This window comes from Sinohyriopsis cumingii, chromosome 2, assembly GCF_028554795.1.
Source record: "Sinohyriopsis cumingii isolate HCF-2022 chromosome 2, ASM2855479v2, whole genome shotgun sequence".
In the NCBI taxonomy this organism is placed as follows: domain Eukaryota; kingdom Metazoa; phylum Mollusca; class Bivalvia; order Unionida; family Unionidae; genus Sinohyriopsis; species Sinohyriopsis cumingii.
In genome coordinates, this window is record NC_142962.1 from 57,974,893 (window position 1) to 57,994,780 (window position 19,888).

The following is a 19,888-nucleotide window of genomic DNA, read 5'->3' on the forward strand; positions in this document are numbered from 1 at the left end:
TAGGAATACTTTGCTCACCTGTTGATAATGTAACATAAAGGCAGACAAAAAGGAAGCACAAATTTATTGCAAATGAAGGGTCAATTTTTTAAATCTTCCTTCTCTGTTCACATCCACCCCTTTCTGAAGATAAAAAGGTCAGTCAGTGCCAGTTGGCAAAACCCTGCACATAATATGAGGCAATCCAGGATGTGATTGGGTGAACTTGTTTCCACTCTAGAGGATGTATTTCTGCTATAGTTTGGGTGAAACTTGGTATGTTGACCTTATGAAATACTTTTGTATTTCTGCTATAGTTTGGGTGAAACTTGGTATGTTGACTTTATGAAATACTTTTGTATTTCTGCTATAGTTTGGGTGAAACTTGGTATATTGACTTTATGAAATACTTTTGTATTTCTGCTATAGTTTGGGTGAAACTTGGTATGTTGACTTTATGAAATACTTTTGTATTTCTGCTATAGTTTGGGTGAAATTTTGTATATTGACTGTATGAAACACTTTGATAGTAATATGTATTATTACTTAAGTGATGTAACATAGAGAACTACCTCAGATATACAGATGATATATTTTTATAAGATATTTATACAAGCTTATGTTGAATTTTTATAACATGAAGATGGCGCATGAATTTAACATGACAGAAGCATGCAAATTGCCTAAGGGTTTACCATTTGCATGTAATCTTCAAAGATGGGTGGGTGGGTTCTTGTCATGAAAACAAAAGCTTGAAAAAAATTTACCTGTTCCGATTTGTAAAAAAAAAGGTGAGAACCCTTATTTTATCCATCATTATAGTTGAGAAAAAATATTATCTTTTGATAACGAAAAAAAATGTATCCTGGGGAAAAATCATTCTAGTACTCCAGGAAGACATATGGTTGGTTCTTACATGTATTTAATTGGACATCTATTTTGGTTTTATTTTAATCAGAGAGGCTATTATTCCTTTAAAGATTTTCATAACACTTGGCAAAATACATGTTAACTTAATTGTATTGCCAAGAATCCTTGCTATTTAACTACAAGCATTTACAAAATTAAATTGAAATGTAGATCTAAAACATGTTTCTTTAGTCTCGATTCGTTTGTATTTAACTATCAATTTATTTACGTTTAATAAACACTATTCCGTTGCTTGGAGAAGAGAGTAAACAACGTGAAATGTAGAGTATTGTACCGTTAGTCAAACCGACGTTTACTAGAACCGGGTTCGATTTTTATCTTATAAACAGCCTCTTTGGAAGGGGAGCAACTCTGTTGTGATTGCGCGAGAAAGAAACATGGTCCGATACAAAAACAGGTGCGTTATGCGAACTATAGCTATTTATTTTACTTAACATCGATTATCTTTCATCCAGCCTTGTGTTACAAAATTATAAAATGCCATTCTCTTGGTCAATTGTTTTATTTATTATAAAACACTTTAAAACTGTATTGAAAGATCTCAGTTGCAAGTGTTACATATTTTCGCTGAATTTATATTGTGTATAATTCTTATGGTCATTGCACAGGTGCTCGACGCGAGCTTGATGTTACGAAAAAAAAACCCAATCATCTAAAGGAAAAAAAAATCATACAGAGTGACAAAAATACCTTAGATTACCCCGAAGACCCGTTCTGACATAGGACACTGTATCATAATATATGAGAGAAGGTACGGAACTTCCAAATACTTCGCTCCACCCATGACACTCAATTTCCTTCTGCTATTTCCGTCTTTAAAGGCACACGACCATACTATATGGCTTGTTTTACTTCTGAGATATTTTTCTATCCATCAAGCCATGAAGCCATGATTGACTTTTCTGCGTTGTACCAAACTGAAGTTACGGGCTCCGAAACGTGCGATTTTCGCGTCGAGCACCTGTGGATCATTGTGGAGGAAAATGCTGCGTGACATGTCAAGTTGTGATAGAGACAAAATATTATAATTGTATTGTCTTTTGATATATATTTATGCAAATGTATTTGTTATTTTATCGTGAGATCTGGTATTAATATTTCTAATAAAGGATCGGCCGAAGAAAGTATCGAACGCCAAAATACTGTACAGTAACTTTCCCTGATTTTTTGAAAATAAAAAAACTAATTATATCCAGTATATTGTATGAAAGAAGTAAATTCTCCTCAAGACAAAAGAAAATAAAATTATCTTGGGTGCTCAAAGGTTTTTGTTTTTAGACACAGGTCCCGGGCTGGTGATTTGACAAAATTTACAAACCCTGACTGAAATTCCACAAGCCCGGACTCCAATTTCCATATGCCCAAAATTTCCCCTTCTTCAGTATTATCACAACAATGCAATAGCTGCAGTAGGGTTCAAAGGATTTGAAGGTAATGCATGTGTCATTAGTGTTCATCACTGCACTCACTATAGACCTTTTTCAGAAAGTTGAATCTGGGTATTTCCACTCCAATATTTAACACATGCACAATCAACGTAGGGCAACTTTTAAGTGATTGTCATGAACATAGTGTATGTTCATGAAGAAAGTTTCAAACAAATTTTTAAAGGTTTGACATCTGTACACCCTTCACAGAAATAGTGTGTTTAAAAATCATGAGTAAATAGTTCAGTAACCTGCCTAAAACAGAAAAGTAGATATGAGCACAGAAAGCATCAGAGAGGACCAGGGCAGCAGACAAGATTTGTGGGCCCTAGGAAAAATTATCCAATAGGCCCCAGTGAATCACAAATTGAAACAACAGTTGACCTCCTGACCATTGTGGTCCAGAGGAATTTGTCCTACTCTGTCTGCGGTCCTGGATATCACGTACAAAGTTGTATGATCCATTTCTGAAAGGAAAGGAGTGGGTGGACGATTTTCGTATGTGACCAAAATTACAATTTGTACAAATCTACCTGTATTGAGATGATTCTTCAAGACTATATAACTGTGAAAATATGAGGACTTACAAACCTCTTTATTGCATGTTGTTCTTGTTGTTGTTGTTGTTGTTGGGTTTAATGCCATTTTTCAGCACGATAGGCTATACATGGCGGCCAGTATTAATGGTGGAGGAAGAACCCGGAAAACCCCGGAAAGAACCACTGACCCACGAGAAGCTAATGGCATTTATTGCATGTAATTAATTTGATAGTGGATGAATGCATACAGGTGAACACAGCATTATCAATGCAAGCGTAATCAGATCTCAAGCCCAATGAAAGAAGCCACATGAGTTACACATAAATGACAGTACTGTAGCAACTGGCCACTGCAAATGTATAGCAGAATGAGTTAACTCATCATTATTATCCATATTTTTTCATGGAGTTAGCAAACTAAGGAGAGAGAGAGAGAGAGAGAGAGAGAGAGAGAATTTCTTAGCCAATCCAATGTATCATAAGCAGTTTTGGGATTCACATTCATTCCCATTTAATTTATTAACTAAATGTCAAATCTTTGAGGAATCTGCTAATGTATGATGTGTCGCCTTTGGTATTCATTGTTTGCTGCTAATTAGACAAGTTAACTTGTTTATTTTCGGATTATTCATTACCATGCAGTCGGGCGGGGGCTTAGTTTAGATGAGAGTCACGATGCAGTAACATAAAGCAGCAGATACTCATTTATTGTTATACTTGATGAAAACATACATTTCAACTCATACTTGTATGCTGGCATATTATTGTTTACTACTATCTGCAGCGATCTATAATGACAAATGTTCTATTCATGTAAAAAGTGTAGGTCACTTGAGTTGCCCTACGTCAAGTGCGCATGACCGTACTAGATGCGGCTATGGGATAGGTTTGGCCAGCTAAAACTAGTATCTGGAAATGATCTATAGTCTTACAACATAAGACACATTACCCAATATTTTTGTTCTGGGTGGCGATGGGTCTTACTGCCTAACTAATGGCGTTGTGTAGCGTGTTTTAATGTCAACTAACAGTGTAACGAAAGTCAAATTTTCAGGAATATCACACCCAACTGGCAACCAATAATTACACTTTTCTACAAAGTAAAGTTATAATGTTTTTGCCAGACTTTACTTACCCTAATGTCTTTTCTCTAATAAATTCAAATTCTCACAAAAGAAATGGACCTTTTTTCAAGTTTTGCATTTCAGTTGGCTGGAAAGCAATGAAAGCTGGGAATGCTGAAATTGGGTTAAGTTGAAATATTATTCTTTAACAAAATGAATAAAAATATATTATGCCTATTGGAACTGTAAGCAATGTTTCATTTCGTTCAAGAAACATATCCCCCACATGGACCTACTTAACATACTTCAGCATACCTCGACTACCATCGCATTGCAACAAAATTCAAATGTATGTCAACGGAACATGAAAATGCATCCATTTGCTAGTGTCATAGTTTCATTCCGCCAGGATAAAGAGAGCACAGTAAATATATTAATTACACATAAATTAGTGGAAGAATGTCAATATAGGTGGCCAAGTGTGTGAAATATTCCTGAAACTTTGACTACTCATTCCAATGTCAACCGACATCGGAACAAGCTATACAAGGCCATTATTTGGATAGTAAGACATAGTACTAAAACAAAAACAACATGTGCTATGTCTTACATTGTAGGACTACACTCATTAGGGACTGGATCATCTGGTGTTCAAACTTCTCAAATTAGTTTTAAACCAAGCATATGAAAATGTACTCAGTATAGTATTCACTCTTTAAAGTGCTTATTGTGAGAAAAGTCAAGCCAGTAGAAATATTGTAGTGCTTGTTTCAGTGGATATTTTTTCTTAACTATTTACACATCTGGTTTCTTCAACTTGACATGAATGGTTGTTAAACTAAATTTGATTGGCACATTGGGCCCCATAACAAGCATTCTGTCACAGCTTGAACATTGCATCAAGGAAGTTTTACAAATGCATGATTATAATATGGGCCTTCTAGAAGACCCAAAATGGCTGATTCACAATGTCGTTCATCTTTAAATGATGATTTCATTTGGCAAATACTCGCTGATCATAGTGATGAAGGCAAATACTCGCTGATCATAGTTATGAAGATAATTTTTTAAAAGTTAGGTAGTATATCAAATTATTGGACCCAGGAAAGTGTTAATGGAGATATCGGTGAGTGACTTTGAACCTGAAAATGGTGTTAACTATGAGTTAAATGTACATGCTGTCTAGGCAAAAACAGATGGCATGACATTTCAGTGGTATTTTGAAATGTAGATAAGGCAGAAAAATGAGCCAAATTAAAATACACACAATATAAAAGGTGAGTGCAGTTTTCGTTTCTTATCACAATTTAGTCCTGAGGGATAATATGCTACAAAACCATATAGCCCCTGCATAAAGGTTAAGATAAATCTAAGAAATAAGAATCTGAAAATGAAATTAAGAAGTAAATTTATTTCTTTTATCAAAATACCTCTGTTTAAACAAGTAGAATATGGCATTTTAATGGACTTAAAATCCTAATGCAGCATTATGGAAATGTAAATCTAGCATAGTAGTCAGTAGAGTGCTAACTCAAGAAAACTGAACTTTGGCAGAGCTTATGTTAGTGAAAAATCTTATTTTTAAGCAGAAGTAACCAAAAGGCAATACCTGTGATCTGTGGAAAATTGTACATAACAACCCTAAAGAACAGTTTTCAAACTTGTTCCAGCTGGCTAAGGTAGCTATGTAAATGCCCCATCAGACTGTGAAAGAGGATTCTCAGTACAGAACAGTATTCATACACGGATAACTAACAGCTCAGAAACAATAAACAAATTAATGTTTATACAACTAGAGGCAAGATTATTTAATGCTTTTGATTTCAGTAGGGGTCTTACAGAGTGGAGCTGGAAGAAAGAGAGCTGTTTTGTTTTGTAAATATTGAACTAGGGCCACTTCTTCTTCTCTTCATGTTTTTTCTACCACCCACCCACCCCCTATTTTTGGACAAGGGGAAAATCCCCCTCACCCATAAGATCCATTCCTGGAGCATCTCTGATGTAATGTAGTGAAAATGTTCTTCGATGAGATTGTGATGCCTGCAAACATTAAAAGAAAGGATTCCTCTGTAAAGCCAATTTTAAATCATTTTATATTAAAAACATGGTTGTAAAGATAAAGACAATGAAATTGGAATGAATATTACCCGCACTGTTCATTTTCCTACCAAGGCCTGTTCACAGGAGCACATGCAGTTACATCTAACATTTGTATGGTATAGGAAAATATGTATACACATTCAAAAACATTGTTACTAATTTTAGAACTCACCTACAGTATCTAAAAGATATGAATGGCCTTTTTATTGACAATATATCTCATTGTCCATCATAAAATATAAAAAATATTAGAATGAAGGGGGAGTAATTAAAACTATTTTCATTTTATTAAAATTTGTTTAGAAATAGGTTGTTTGGCAAATAAGCAGTCATCCCATGAAGGTCTCTATATATACACATTCATTTTTATAAATTTGTTGTTGTAGTGCTTTTACATAAAGATTTAATCCCAGTTACTGAAACCAATATTACTCTGAAAAAGAAAGTGTATAAATCATTATATATCTCATCCATGAGAACCTTTTGATCACTAACCTAGATTATTACAGGTATTTATCTGTTCAAGTTCCATATTAAGCTGAGATGTTGCAGGCTTCTTGCTTTGTACCATCATCCTTATTTAATTTGTGCGCCATCTGCTGGCTGCTTAATGTGTCTCCTAGCAACCAGTGAGAAGAAAAGCCAGTGGATATATTTAGCTGCTATCATTCTCAACCTTTGCTAATAACCTTTCACCTTTAGTTGAAGAGCAAGCCAGTTACATTCCCACTGTGGCTAGGCTAGTTGCTTGTCATCTTTATAGTGAGAATATGGGTCTGATTACTGAGAGGCCTGAGAGACGATTGTAACCAGTCTGTACAAAGGAGCATCCATTTGACTGTATATTCTCTCTGTGTTATATTATTCTTCAGGGTGATTGATCAAGCATCGAAATTTAGACAGTTAAAGAACACCATAGCAATATATTCGTCTTTTAAAAACAATGTTTATATATTAGATATACATGTATATACATTTTCTACTTCAAGAAACAAAGGTTTATATTTGAAAAATCTGTAGCTAGCATATGATAAATCAGCAATTTGAATTATTTTGCCACATCATATAAACCATGATATAAATCAGCATTCACCATACAAATTAAATGAATATAAGTTGTGGAATACAGACAGAATCCTGTGTTGTACATTAGATTGTTATGCTCATTTTTGTCTAGACTATTATATGCTCATTTTTTGTCTCCATTAGCTTAATATTGTCAGAATCATGCAGCATTTTTCCATACTGCACAGATTCATACTGCATGACACATGTCAAAAAATAGTAGCAGATGCAGGAGATATTGATTTACTAGACTTGTATGTGAATGAACCAACATTCTTTCCATATACATTTAGGATGATAGAGCTAACTTTGTTGGCATCATGGTTTCAACACTCAGAAGATAAAAGGAAGGAATGGTTTCATCTTGAATTCAGGAAATTCCTATCACCAATTAGAGCTTCAGTCGCTTCAAGGGGCTTTTTTTAAATCATGCAGTGAAAAAAAAAATAATGTCTTGATTTTACATTGTTATTTCTAGGTCTGATTGAAATTTGCTATTACACAGTGAAATGGTATTGCTTGACAAGAGTCCATAAGACACAGTTCACTCGACTGTATGAACAACTCTGTGATTTCCCATACAAAGGTAATAGCAGACAGTTTGTTCTATGTAAGCGAATGACAACAATGTAATGGATATCATTTTCTAAAACGGTGGAGGCTGTACAGGCGACTATCAGACTGAAAAACAGTTGTTAAAGCTTTTGCCTATTGTCAAGCCACTTTGCTACTGGCTCAAAAAGTAGGTAGCCAAAATTTGCAACCTGCATGTTTTAATTTTACTCCTTGTTTGAATTTTATCCTTTATGTAATTAATGCAGTAGTCTTTCATGTATTTGCAGATACATTTTGTGCGAAATAATATACACTGATAATCAAAGGATAGAGCGACATATGACAGATTATATGGTATATGGAGCAGTCATTAGTGCCTTACAAACAGCCCATGGAGACTTTGGGATTGGATCTTTGCAATCATCCCTATGTGGTATGTTCTCATTTTTAGTTCACCTCTGTGAAGTTGAGATCAGCTCTTGTTTTACCCCCAGCATCATCTGCATCAGCATTGGCATAGGTATATATATAAATTTACAAAAGTTGGTGTGGGGGTACATCTTGAGAAGTACTACGCCCTCATCATAAATGTTGGTTATTGTGACCTTTATTTTATGCTTCACTTACTTTGGTTAAATTTTATATTTTAAGTTTATTTCTCAAGCTCAGTTATGCTAGAATCATCAAACTAAATGAATGCATGCATCTCTTTTTGTACTACACCCCTACCACAAAAGATTGTCACCGTGACCTTCTTTTCAAATTTTACTGGCTTAGGTTAAATGTAACATTGTCTCACGACCAAATAGGTTTTAGCACCCTCTACACATGTTTATGCTTAGATTCATTTAGTGATCTGTACTACATTCTCATCACAAAAACATGATGAGAGTACTGCAGCACAGTTCATGCTATGATAATTAAACTAGCTGATCATATGCATCTCAGTTACTACCATACTCTTAGCAAAAATGAATGTCACTCTGACCTACATTCCACATTTTACTGGCTTAGGTTAAGTTTTTAGGATTAAACTCAAAACCAGATTTTGCATATTCCTTAATTAATACACCCATGCCTATTTTTTAAGAACAGAAATTTAACAGATGTAGTGCTTTTTAATACACATCTGCTTTTAATCCATGATTACAACAGAATACTGCAGCCATCTCAATTGATCACACTGTTACAATGTATATATCAATGTATACAAAGTCACAGGCACACAAACATGATAGTTGGGAGGCAAGATCAAAGATTTACCAGTCCTACTTCAATCTTCTTCAGAGTCGGAAAATGTGTTGATTGATCATTTTAACTGTGCTGATAGTTACAATGACTGAATTCATTGTCTGAAAGACACCCAGATGTACATGCAGTCATTATAAGAGTGCTTTAATTATTGTGCTCTTATAAATGCCCCACATTTGGAAAATGGAATGCCCCTCGCGAAAATGTAATTCCCCAGGGAAAATGTAATACTCCTAGGACGTTAATTAGGGAATATCCAGTAGGTTCTTAGCACCTGTATGCTTATAATTATAACTGGCTTCTTGAAATTTGGTAAAGGGATCTATCTTAACAAGTACTACACCTTCACCACAGAAGAGGTCACTGTGACCCATATTTCATGCCCTATTGTCTTGGATTCAGTCTCAAGCTGTTTATATGCTCCCTTTTACTGATCATTGCCATCTCACCAGAGTCCATGTGGCTTCAAGTCTAAGCATACCAATGTGGGTATATGAGAAAGCTTGCCAGTACTTCCCTTGGGTTGGTGGTTATTACTGGTGCATTCCAGGGTTCTTTCTCTGCCAGTTATGTTGGTCGCCATGAATAGCATTTCATGTGCTGAAAAATGATGTCAAACCCAAAACAGCAAAAACAACAAGCTCAGTTTATGCTAGAATCATCAAACTTGGTGATTTTATGCATGCCTGTTAGCACAACACCCGTACAACAAAAGGTGATTGTGACCTACATTTAACATCTTGTTGGCTTATGTTTGTTGATCATATTGGTTTTTTATATGTTGTATAATACTGCTACTATTGCTCTTTTAAATACCTGGGACATGGCATGAGGGCACATCTTGATAAGTTTGACATCCTTTATTGGCTAAAGAAAAGTCTCACTGACCTTTATTTCATGTTCAGGGACTTCTTTCAGATTTTTGTTAAAAAATTGTCTTTTGATTGCTGTTTATGTTCCATTCATGAAACTAATAATTAGATAACTGTTTGTTATGACAATGCCTGTAAAACCAAAGATCATTGTGACCAAAACGTTATGCTTTACTAATATGAGTTATGTAAACCACTCCCTCCATAACTCACACCCTCATAACTTGAAAACCCACTTAAAAAACAGGGTCAGGCATGGATCAAATTTTTTTAAAACTAAAGATGATCCCAAAAATGTATCCCTATTTTTTGAAGAAAATCATGATCACAGTTTGTAACTGAATCTTTAATATATCGCTCGTTGTGTCAAGAAAATGGTAAATAGGACCTGTAAATTTAAATCAACATTTTGAAATTGTCAACTTTTAATAATATGTCATACTTTTTTACATTTTCTTTCCAAACGACATTCTTAGTTTACTGTAAGTAACAATATTCAACAAAATTTTGATCAATAAAAATGTCGCTTACGCCTCCTAATAAATAAGAACCAATTAAAAACATCTTTTTTTCAAGTGAAATTTATATTTTAGTTATGTCAGTTATTTAGGTTTAAGTGTCATGATCATAAATGCAATATGCTCTCTTGTATTTAAAATGTAAAATGTGTCAATGTACCTGAACAGCTATATCCGCAAGCATTTCTCTGAGAACTTAAGTGCCGACCGTGTTTTGATATCTGACTTGTGGAGGTATTTCTTGTTTTGTTGCATTGAATTTAAAACTCTTTTGTATTATCATGTTAATTGTATTTTTTGTATCAAATAAAGGATGTGGAATAAAAGAAAAGTTAAAAGGCAGGCAAATACTACATGCACAAGATCTAGCGGGCCCCAGTCAAATGTCGAGTAAACTCGTTTTAGTTGATCAATCAAACACTTATAAATATTAATGTGTACTTAATATAATTAAACTACCTTAAATTAACCTACTTAATCATAAATGTGATAAAAATAGCAAGGCAACCAAGTGAAATTAAGTGCTGATAAAGTGCTCAATCAGACACTGATAAATAAAGTGATCTTTATTATTGATCTGATAAATAAACTGATACAGGTAAAGTGATCAATAAAGTGATCAGTCAAACACTCATAAATGTTAATGTGTACTTGATATAATTAGACTACCTTAAATTAACCTACTCAATCATAAATGTGATTAAAAATAGCAAGGCAACCAAGTGAAGTTAAGTGCTGACAAATGAAGTGTCAAATAAAGAGCTTTGTTTCAGAGATAAGGATCATTGCTCCACAAGTGAGCTTCAGCAAAATCCTGAATTAGCACTTAGAGATATCTTCAAGGATGAGAAAAATCATGGCTTCAATATTTTACTAACTGAAAAGACAAAACTTAAGTTTTGATGCTGACGATTGTCACACGAAATAAATGTCACTAAGTTTTGGAGAAAAACAAATCTTGTTTCATCATGTATCAACATTTAGTCTGCTACCCTGCTTTAAAGATCCATGCTTTGAACTTTCCTTTAATATAATTAGCAGAGAACCAGACTAATCAACAGCAACAAAATTCAGTGATGTAATACACAATTGTTTTTGTGTACACTTGAAGGTATTTGAAACTAGTTGAAATAACGCTAAAGATCATTCAGATGTTAGGCATCTTGAAAATAAATGTAATTTATGCAGAATAACAAATAACTTAGTTAGAAAAAGTGTTTCATTGATAAATATTCTCAAAGCAGTTATATAACTTTCATTCAGCCATTAAACAAACCAGTTTCTCCCCACCCCTTGCAGTTTTGTCCAGCAGGGATGGCATAACTCTATTTTTCAGAGGTCTCTTGGTATCTCACGCTCTCACTTATAGTGAGGTCTATGTTTTTGGACCCTGTCGTGCATGAGTTATCGAGGGAGAGGTGTATCTGTGTCTATGATCAGATCTATTCTTCTATGTTGGACATATATCTATCCATTACATTTTCCTTGTCCACATTATAACTTAAGTTCTCTGTCATCTTGCTACCAATTCTTTTGGATGGCTTGCACTTGGGCTGGGGAAGAAGCTTATTAATTTGGTGGGTGAAAAGTCAAAGATCAAGGTCATTATTAAAGAAGAAGACTAGTATCTGCACAATAACGTTGGTTCTACATCACATACTTGGATCAAACTATATGGATGGCTTGCACTTGGGTTAAAAAAAGCATATTGATTTGGGGGTCAGAGAAGAAAAATGGTTGATGTACACAGTTTTCAGTTTTTGACCATGTACTCTCAATAATGTTTGTGGATTGCATATATGTTTGGTAAGAAAACAGCCTTCAGAGTTTTGGGTAAGAAGATCAAAGGTCAAGATCACTTGGAAAAATAGGTTTTGCATAATAACTTTAGGTTAGTTTGTGGATGGCTTGCACACAAGGTATAGAAGATGCCTATAGATTTTGGGGTCAGATTAAAAGGTCAAAGGTCATTGTGGCTCATTAAACAGTTTTGAGTAATGTTTTTATTCCAGAATAAGTTCCTTGTCCACACATTATGGATGGCTTGCATTTAGGGCAATAAAGAAACCTTCAGAGTTTGAGGTTTGAAGTTACAGTCATGGTAGGTCAGTTAGGAAAATAATGGTTCCACACAGTAAATTTAGTTCAGGACCACATACCTATACTTAATGAGATCCATTGGCCCAGGTCCAGAGTCAACATTCTCAACTAGTTGGGACCCTAGGTGATAGACCCCAAAAATATACCCATCTTAAAGACTACTATCTCATTGGTAACCTATGTATCAAGTTTGGTGAATTTCCATCAAGAAATTTAGCAGGAGATAGATTTATGGATAGAATGATGGGCAAACAGATGAAGAATATCCCAATAGCCCCAACATTAGTGTGGAGATAATTACTCATAATATAGTGGTATTAAATTTTTTGTAATAAATAAAGGACATGTTTTCCACATGTTAGAATTAATAATGATATTGCATGACAGTCAATATCATGAATAATACTTGTTATTTTAAATTGTCAATTCATTTTTTTTCATGAACAATAATTGTCAAGACTTTGAGACAATGCACATTTTGAATGGTACTTAACATGTGGCTTGGGAAAGGAATGTTATTGTTTCCACAGAAAAAAATATTTTTCTATTGGGCCATGTCTGTCATCCATAAGCAGTCATATTTATGGTGTGGTAATAGTATGTCGTCCATAAGCAGTCATATTTATGGTGTGGTAATAGTCTGTCATTCATAAGCAGTCATATTTTTGGTGTGGTAATAGTCTGTCATTCATAGGCAGTCATATTTATGGTGTGGTAATAGTCTGTCCACTGTATATAAAGCCTTTGAAGTGTTTGGTATTAGTCAATCAAACAGTACATGATGCCTTTGAAGTGCTGTGTGGTAATAGTCCAACAGTACATATACTTTTGAAGTGTTGTGTGGTAATAGTCTGTCCAACAGTACATAATGCATTGAAGTGTTGTGTGGTAATATTCTGTCCAACAGTACTTGATGCCTTTTAAGTTTTGTTTGGTATTAATCTGCCCAACAGTGCTTGATGCCTTTGAAGCATTGTGTGGTAATTTTCCAACATGAAGCTTTTTAAGTGTTGTATCATAACAGTCTAACATCCTTAAAGCCTTCAAAGTATGATGTGGTAATAGTCTGTCCACCACAATTAATCTTTTAAATGGTACCTTTTGTTGTAAGCATTTCAATCAAGCTATCATCAAGCATATTCCATGAACTTTTCTCTTTTAGAAATGAAACTTCGTAGGAATATGATCAACATGGCACTTGTTTCACAATACGTAATTAGTCTAATCCAGAAATGATGCCAATTTGACCACTCAGCTTTTTCTTCTGAACAGATGGCCATGCTGACATGGTTTTAACAAAAATAATTAAAACCCCATCCTTTTTTGCTCTATATAGCTGTTCTTGTATGAAAGTGATGCTGATCCATCCTCCAAAATTGCTTCTGGGTTATCTTTTTATTGCTCCTTTTAAAAACAAATGGTCATATATACTGTACATGTTTTTGTGAGAAACATTACAGCAATATGTGCATGGTTCAGAATTATAATGGTGGTCATCTGACTGCCAACATGACATCATAGTGGCCTCTAAAACTTTTATTATACCTACTCTTGCATGAAAGGCAGTATTGACACTTGGTTTTCACTAAAATACTTCATTAAATAACGTATCTCTTTTTGAATGGAAATGGTGCAGATCTGACAAATGAATATCTGCACTTTTGTGAAGGAGTAGGAAACAAGACCTGAATGACCTTTGTGTCATGGCCCCGGGTGGACAAGTGGTCCAAAGCACTTGTCTTTACAGGTCACTCAGATCTCACCTGTCCACATGGGTTTTTTTCTGGGTTCTTCCACCATCTAATATACTGGACACCAAGAATAGCCTATTTCGAGCTGAAAAATTGTTAAACCCACAAAATCTCACACCTTGGTATCACTGCTTGCATTTTTGTACTGCAGTGAGCTTTTGAAAACAGAGATGATTGTACAAATGACATTTGATTATACTTTGTATTTAGTTGTATTCCAGTACACCAGCTGACAATCATCACTAAAAGACTGATTTTAGGGTTAACTCCTTGACTTTTAGCTGTTCTGGCTTGTGAGTATGAAAACACAAACAAGTATGAGTGGATTTGTATCAAACCTAGCTTGTGGATATATTTAAAGAATAACTTGAATGATACCAGTTCAGTAACTTCAAAAAAGTAATTATCGATTTATCCAAACTTAGCATGTGGCGGCAGCTTGACACTGAGTCCAAAAAGCTCAGTGATCTTCAATCCATGACATCACATTCAAAATCAAATGGCATGACATTACTGCACTTAAACGTGTCTTCTGAACATGGTAATTCATTCATGCAAGGAAAATATTTTTGTTACCAAGTGTGACATGTTGGAGTTCTCAAGAATATAGATGGTTTTAATACTCAGCAATTAAAAAGAATAAAGAAGCAGAAAACAAACTTGTAATGGATTCCATTCAATTTTCATTGCCCAGTACAGCATCAGACCTTTCAAGGGACTCTTGTTTTTCCATATATTTTCAGTAAAATATGTGAATCCTATAACCAGCATGGTGTTGATCCGAGCAAGGCGAGGGGCGCACAAAATGGTCCAGTCAGCTTTATATTTTGTCAAGAAAATTGGACAGTATGAAGCCTTCTTCAGAACTCTTCATCTTGGAGGTTAGTTTGTTGTTTTGGATACTTTAAAATATCATAATGAATGTGGCAGTTTAAACATTTGCTGGAGGACAAGTAAAAATTCTAACCCATAGGTGACGCATGAGTATTCAGACTATTTGCTATATGTTCTGGCAATATTTTGAATTTTGAATATGGTATTATATGTATTCGCTTTAAGTCAAGTCAAACTACAAACAACACAGTTTAAAATCTGCCACAGCATAATGCATCTGCGGATCAGGGTTTATGTTGTTTGTTCTATTGATTACTGCTAACAAAATGCATAGACCCAGATCTGATAGCGCATTATGTAAAGGCAGATCTGAATCTGTGCAGTTTGCAGTTGGGCTTGTCTTGTACATAAATATATACGGTATTTTATCATTCTTCTTGCATAATAGATCTGTTGATGAATTATTTTTAAAACAACTGAGTTTTCTGTACTTGTTTTACCAGTATATTTCCAATATACAGTCAGACCTGTCTACAATGGACACTTATGGGCAAAGTTCAATGCAGTCTTTGTTGACAGATGACCTCTGAAGGCAGGTTCAAGTCTGATGCCAGGTTCATGACAAAGTGCATGTACACCAGTTAGCATTAGCATTAGTAGCAGTATTTTGCATGTTAGCAGTAGTAGTATACACACATATTTCCACTCACATTTTTGTCATACAGTGTTACCTATGCCCATCTTGCCACATTGTGTGATCCAGTGTTACCTGTGTCCATCTTGCCACATTTCTGTCATATAGTGTTACCTATGGCCATCTTGTCACATTCTGTAATACAGTGTTACCTATGTCCATCTTGTCACATTTCTGTCAATATAGTATTACCCACGTTCATCTTGTCACATCTTGTCATACAGTGTTACCAATGTCCATTCTGTCACATTTCTTTCATATAGTGTTACCTATGTATATCTTGTCACATCCTGTCACATAGTGTTTCCTACATCCATCTTGTCACATTTCTGTCATATAGTATTACCTCTGTATATCTTGTCACATCCTGTCACATAGTGTTTCCTATGTATATCTTGTCACATCCTGTCATATAGTGTTACCTTTGTATATCTTGTCACATCCTGTCATATAGTGTTACCCATGTCCATCTTGTCACATCCTGTCATATAGTGTTACCTATTTATATCTTGTCACATCCTCTCATATAGTGTTACCTATGTTCATCTTGTCACATCCTGTTATATTTATGAAAGGGGCATATAGTGTTACCCATGTCCATCTTGTCACATCCTCTCATATAGTGTTACCCATGTCCATCTTGTCACATCCTCTCATATAGTGTTAACTATGTTCATTCTGTCATATAGTGTTACCTATGTTCATCTTGTCACATCCTGTTATATTTATGAAAGGGGCATATAGTGTTACCTATGTCCATCTTATCACATTCTGTCATATAATGTCAGGCATGAAAAATTTAATTTCTGCTAAATACCTTTTAAACAACTTCGCAGAGTGAGATAAACATTGTCACGAGATTTTGCATTAGAAAGACCATTTTCCAGCAAAATTCTATGTAATTATGACTTGTGTTAAAACTCTGCCCTTCAATTTTATTTCAGCTAAATTATGTTTGAAGGGCTTTATGCTTGAAATAAAATTTGGAATGAGATTTTAAACTAAGATGATGTAGTTCAAGTTTTATTTTCACCATTTTCCATACAATTTTAGGAAGTTATGGCTCCTGTTTGATTTAGGTCTTCATCCTTCATTATCATTTCTACATAGTAACCTTTGAAGGACTTCATGCATTAAATTACATATAATAGGAAGCTTGACATTTATAAGACTTTGGCCAAGTTCAGAAAATGTTTATGGAGTTTAGTCGACTTGGAACTTTGCAGTTCAGTATCATTTCCTCTTAATAATATTGGAGGATGTAATGGATTGAAATCAAATTTGATATGATGCTTTACATCCAAAAGAACAAGTACAAGTTCACTTTGCACCATTTTCCTGTCCCTGTTTAACTTTGTCATTTGTTTTCGATTCTATTCAGTAACCTTAAAAGAACATGGATTGAAATCAGATTTTATCTTTTCTTAGGTACAATACGATCATGCTGCAAATTTTTAATCAAGTACCACAAACAGAAGCTGCCAAGGTTGTTGAGTGAGTGCAAGGATGAAGGTATGTTTTCATACTGTTACGCCTGAAATGATAAAACTTTGTGATGGGCTGCACCTTGACAACAGGGGCATCAGAGCTGAGGCAGCAGAGGCAATTGTCGCCGCCCCAGTAACTCGTTAAGATAAAAACAATCTGTGCTTAAAATTCACTCTTAACAGGAAATGTGCATAAATATGACATGTTTGTATTTGTCACCTTGGTGATCACAGTGGATATTGGAAAATGGACAGTGCATGCGGGGAATGTTAAACAATGCATGACCAGTTATTGGATAATTGGAAGTAATTAATAATCTTGACCACCAGTAGGGAAGGTGAGTAAAATACTATTCTGTTAAACTGGCAACCACCTACCCTTTGTTTTGGAGATAAAAAGAAAGTAGCACCATCCTTACATAAAAGACTTTACCTTTCTTTCCCCTCTACAGTTTCAGTACCTGTGAGAATTTGCATTCAAAAGGTGAAATGTCAACTGCCCTGGTGATGAATATCAGGCTGACTTGGACATCTTGTTCTGACAATACACCTTGATGTTAATGAAGGTGAACATTATATGATAAATGCATATACTTTTTATTTCTAATGGCCCAGGTGATCATCAAGCTGGAGGAAGTTTGAGAATTTTGAACAGCAAAACATTGACTATCCAGACCCATGTGGAAACATGGATTTGTCTGGATAATTAATTATGTGGAAACTGATATGCACAAAAATACTTACATCTGGTGGATTTGATGGATAAGTCTGGTTAGCTAAAATCTGGAGAGCTGAATTTTTGTTCAATATAAACCTTTCTTTGCCTCCTTTCTTTAAAATAAAATTCTGTTTTATGAATTTCATGGGTCCCTTGAGATTTGTTTATAGAAAGTTTCCACTGTATTTGTTTGACAGGATAGTGCAAAACCTTATCGACTGGTACCCTGCATGTATAGATGTTACATATGACATTAAATCAAGTTGTTCATATACCTGTTTGATAGTCTTTTTAGCAGGTGTGTTTTACACTGAGGTGTTCATAATGATAAATTTCACTGTATACCTTCCATTGCAGAAGAGAGAAGGAAAGTCCAGGAGATAATTTCATCCTACTCTGATGAGTACAAAAAAGAACAGTTGATAGCTTCATTCTAATGGACAAGAAGAGCAATACTGTCATGTCGAGGGTGAGATCAGAAAAGAATCAGGGCAGAAAATATCCTGGAATCTGACAGTATCATGGTTGAACAAATGGAGGGGTATTGTTGGACACACAAGCAACATTAAACCTTCTAAATATTCATTTCAAGCAAGGTTCAACTTGGATTTTGCTCCTCCAAGCTATGGTGCTGTAGAAAGTCGAGTTTCTTTGTGGATGCTTGTACGATTATTATTGAGATCTACAAACAAATCGAAACTGGGAGTAATTTAACAATTAAGGTGATAAAAGCAATGCACCATTGTACATTTTTGATTAGGATCCCACTTGACAAAATCAGTGGAGCTATATCATTATTATGTTGTCTACCCAATTGGCTGTTCGTCTGTTTGTCACCAGTTTGATTTCCACAAGAACTTTAGTGTTAAATGTTGGATTTTAACCACATTTAGTTTGCAGTTTTATAATGAGGAAATCTCAAAAAGATTTATTTGTCCTTGTAATTATTTTTAGTTTTATCCCCAGATTGTCCATGTTATTGATATAGGTTTCTGCATCATAACTTTACCATGGATTGTTGAATTTCAATCAAAATTTTGTTATCAGTATTAAGTTCATAAGACCTTGAATGTTTGAAGTTTTTGGCATCTCATGACTTCAGTTACAAAAGTTATAAACCCTGATTTCTGGAACATAACTTTACCAAGGCTTGTTGGATTGCAACTGGATTTTGCATCCCATTTTCTTTAAGCAAAACTTTAAATGAGTTTAATTCCCTGTGTTCCAAGGCATTATTAACAGGAGTTATTGTAACTGATTTCATTTTATCCTGACTTTGGGTTAGCACAGCCATACTTTACCAAATATTTATGGATTTCAACTTAAGTTTTCATGTGTATTTATATTGATGAGACCTTGGATTGCATATCTTGTTTGAAAAATAAACATATTTACATTGAAAGTGTCAATTCAGTGGTTATTGGAAATGATGCCCAACCGTTGCTCTTTACATTGCTGTCAATTATGTTGCACATTTTCACTCATAAACTATGGCTCTCTGTTGTAAATGTTTGCTAAATCTCCCCCATGACTAGCAACTTTATTTCCATGCAAGGATTTACATTGAGCTGATTAACAAAATGCCTACTCAGAATGAGTTCTGTGTTGCATAATGTTTTAGCGAATTCAGCAAGCAAATTTATTTTTACTGAAATTTTATATTCTTAATAATTATGTGCATGATAAACAGACCACCATCTATCCATATGACCAATTATAAACATTTGTACCACCCATTTTATGCATGATAGAAACAGTCTTTCCACATGACCAATTATAAACATTTGTACCATCCATTTTATGCATGATAGAAACAGTCTTTCCACATGACCAATTATAAACATTTGTACCATCCATTTTATGCATGATAGAAACAGTCTTTCCACATGACCAATTATAAACATTTGTACATTCCATGTTATGCATGATAGAAACAGTCTTTCCACATGACCAATTATAAACATTTGTTACCGTCCATTATACGCATGATAGAAAGACTTTCCA

General features: G+C 34.6%; 1 protein-coding gene across 1 annotated transcript; it reads left to right on the forward strand.

The window, feature by feature from the left end:
- Positions 1-1,195: 1,195 nt before the first annotated feature.
- On the forward strand, positions 1,196-19,286 carry LOC149804940 (ribonuclease P/MRP protein subunit POP5-like). The gene is made up of 5 exons (XM_089946078.1): positions 1,196-1,306; positions 7,947-8,092; positions 14,895-15,032; positions 17,108-17,191; positions 18,242-19,286. Exons 1-5 carry the CDS (start codon positions 1,287-1,289, stop codon positions 18,319-18,321), a joined length of 468 nt encoding a protein of 155 aa, XP_089802204.1. The 5' UTR covers positions 1,196-1,286; the 3' UTR covers positions 18,322-19,286.
- Positions 19,287-19,888: the final 602 nt, after the last annotated feature.

What these genes read in the sequence shown, in the direction of transcription:
- LOC149804940 (XM_089946078.1), top strand. Translation starts at nt 1,287, where the DNA reads ATGGTCCGATACAAAAACAG. An exon ending in ATGGTCCGATACAAAAACAG is followed by an intron (nt 1,307 to 7,946) that starts GTGCGTTATGCG and finishes ATGTATTTGCAG; the next exon opens with ATACATTTTGTGCGAAATAA. An exon ending in TTTGCAATCATCCCTATGTG is followed by an intron (nt 8,093 to 14,894) that starts GTATGTTCTCAT and finishes ATATATTTTCAG; the next exon opens with TAAAATATGTGAATCCTATA.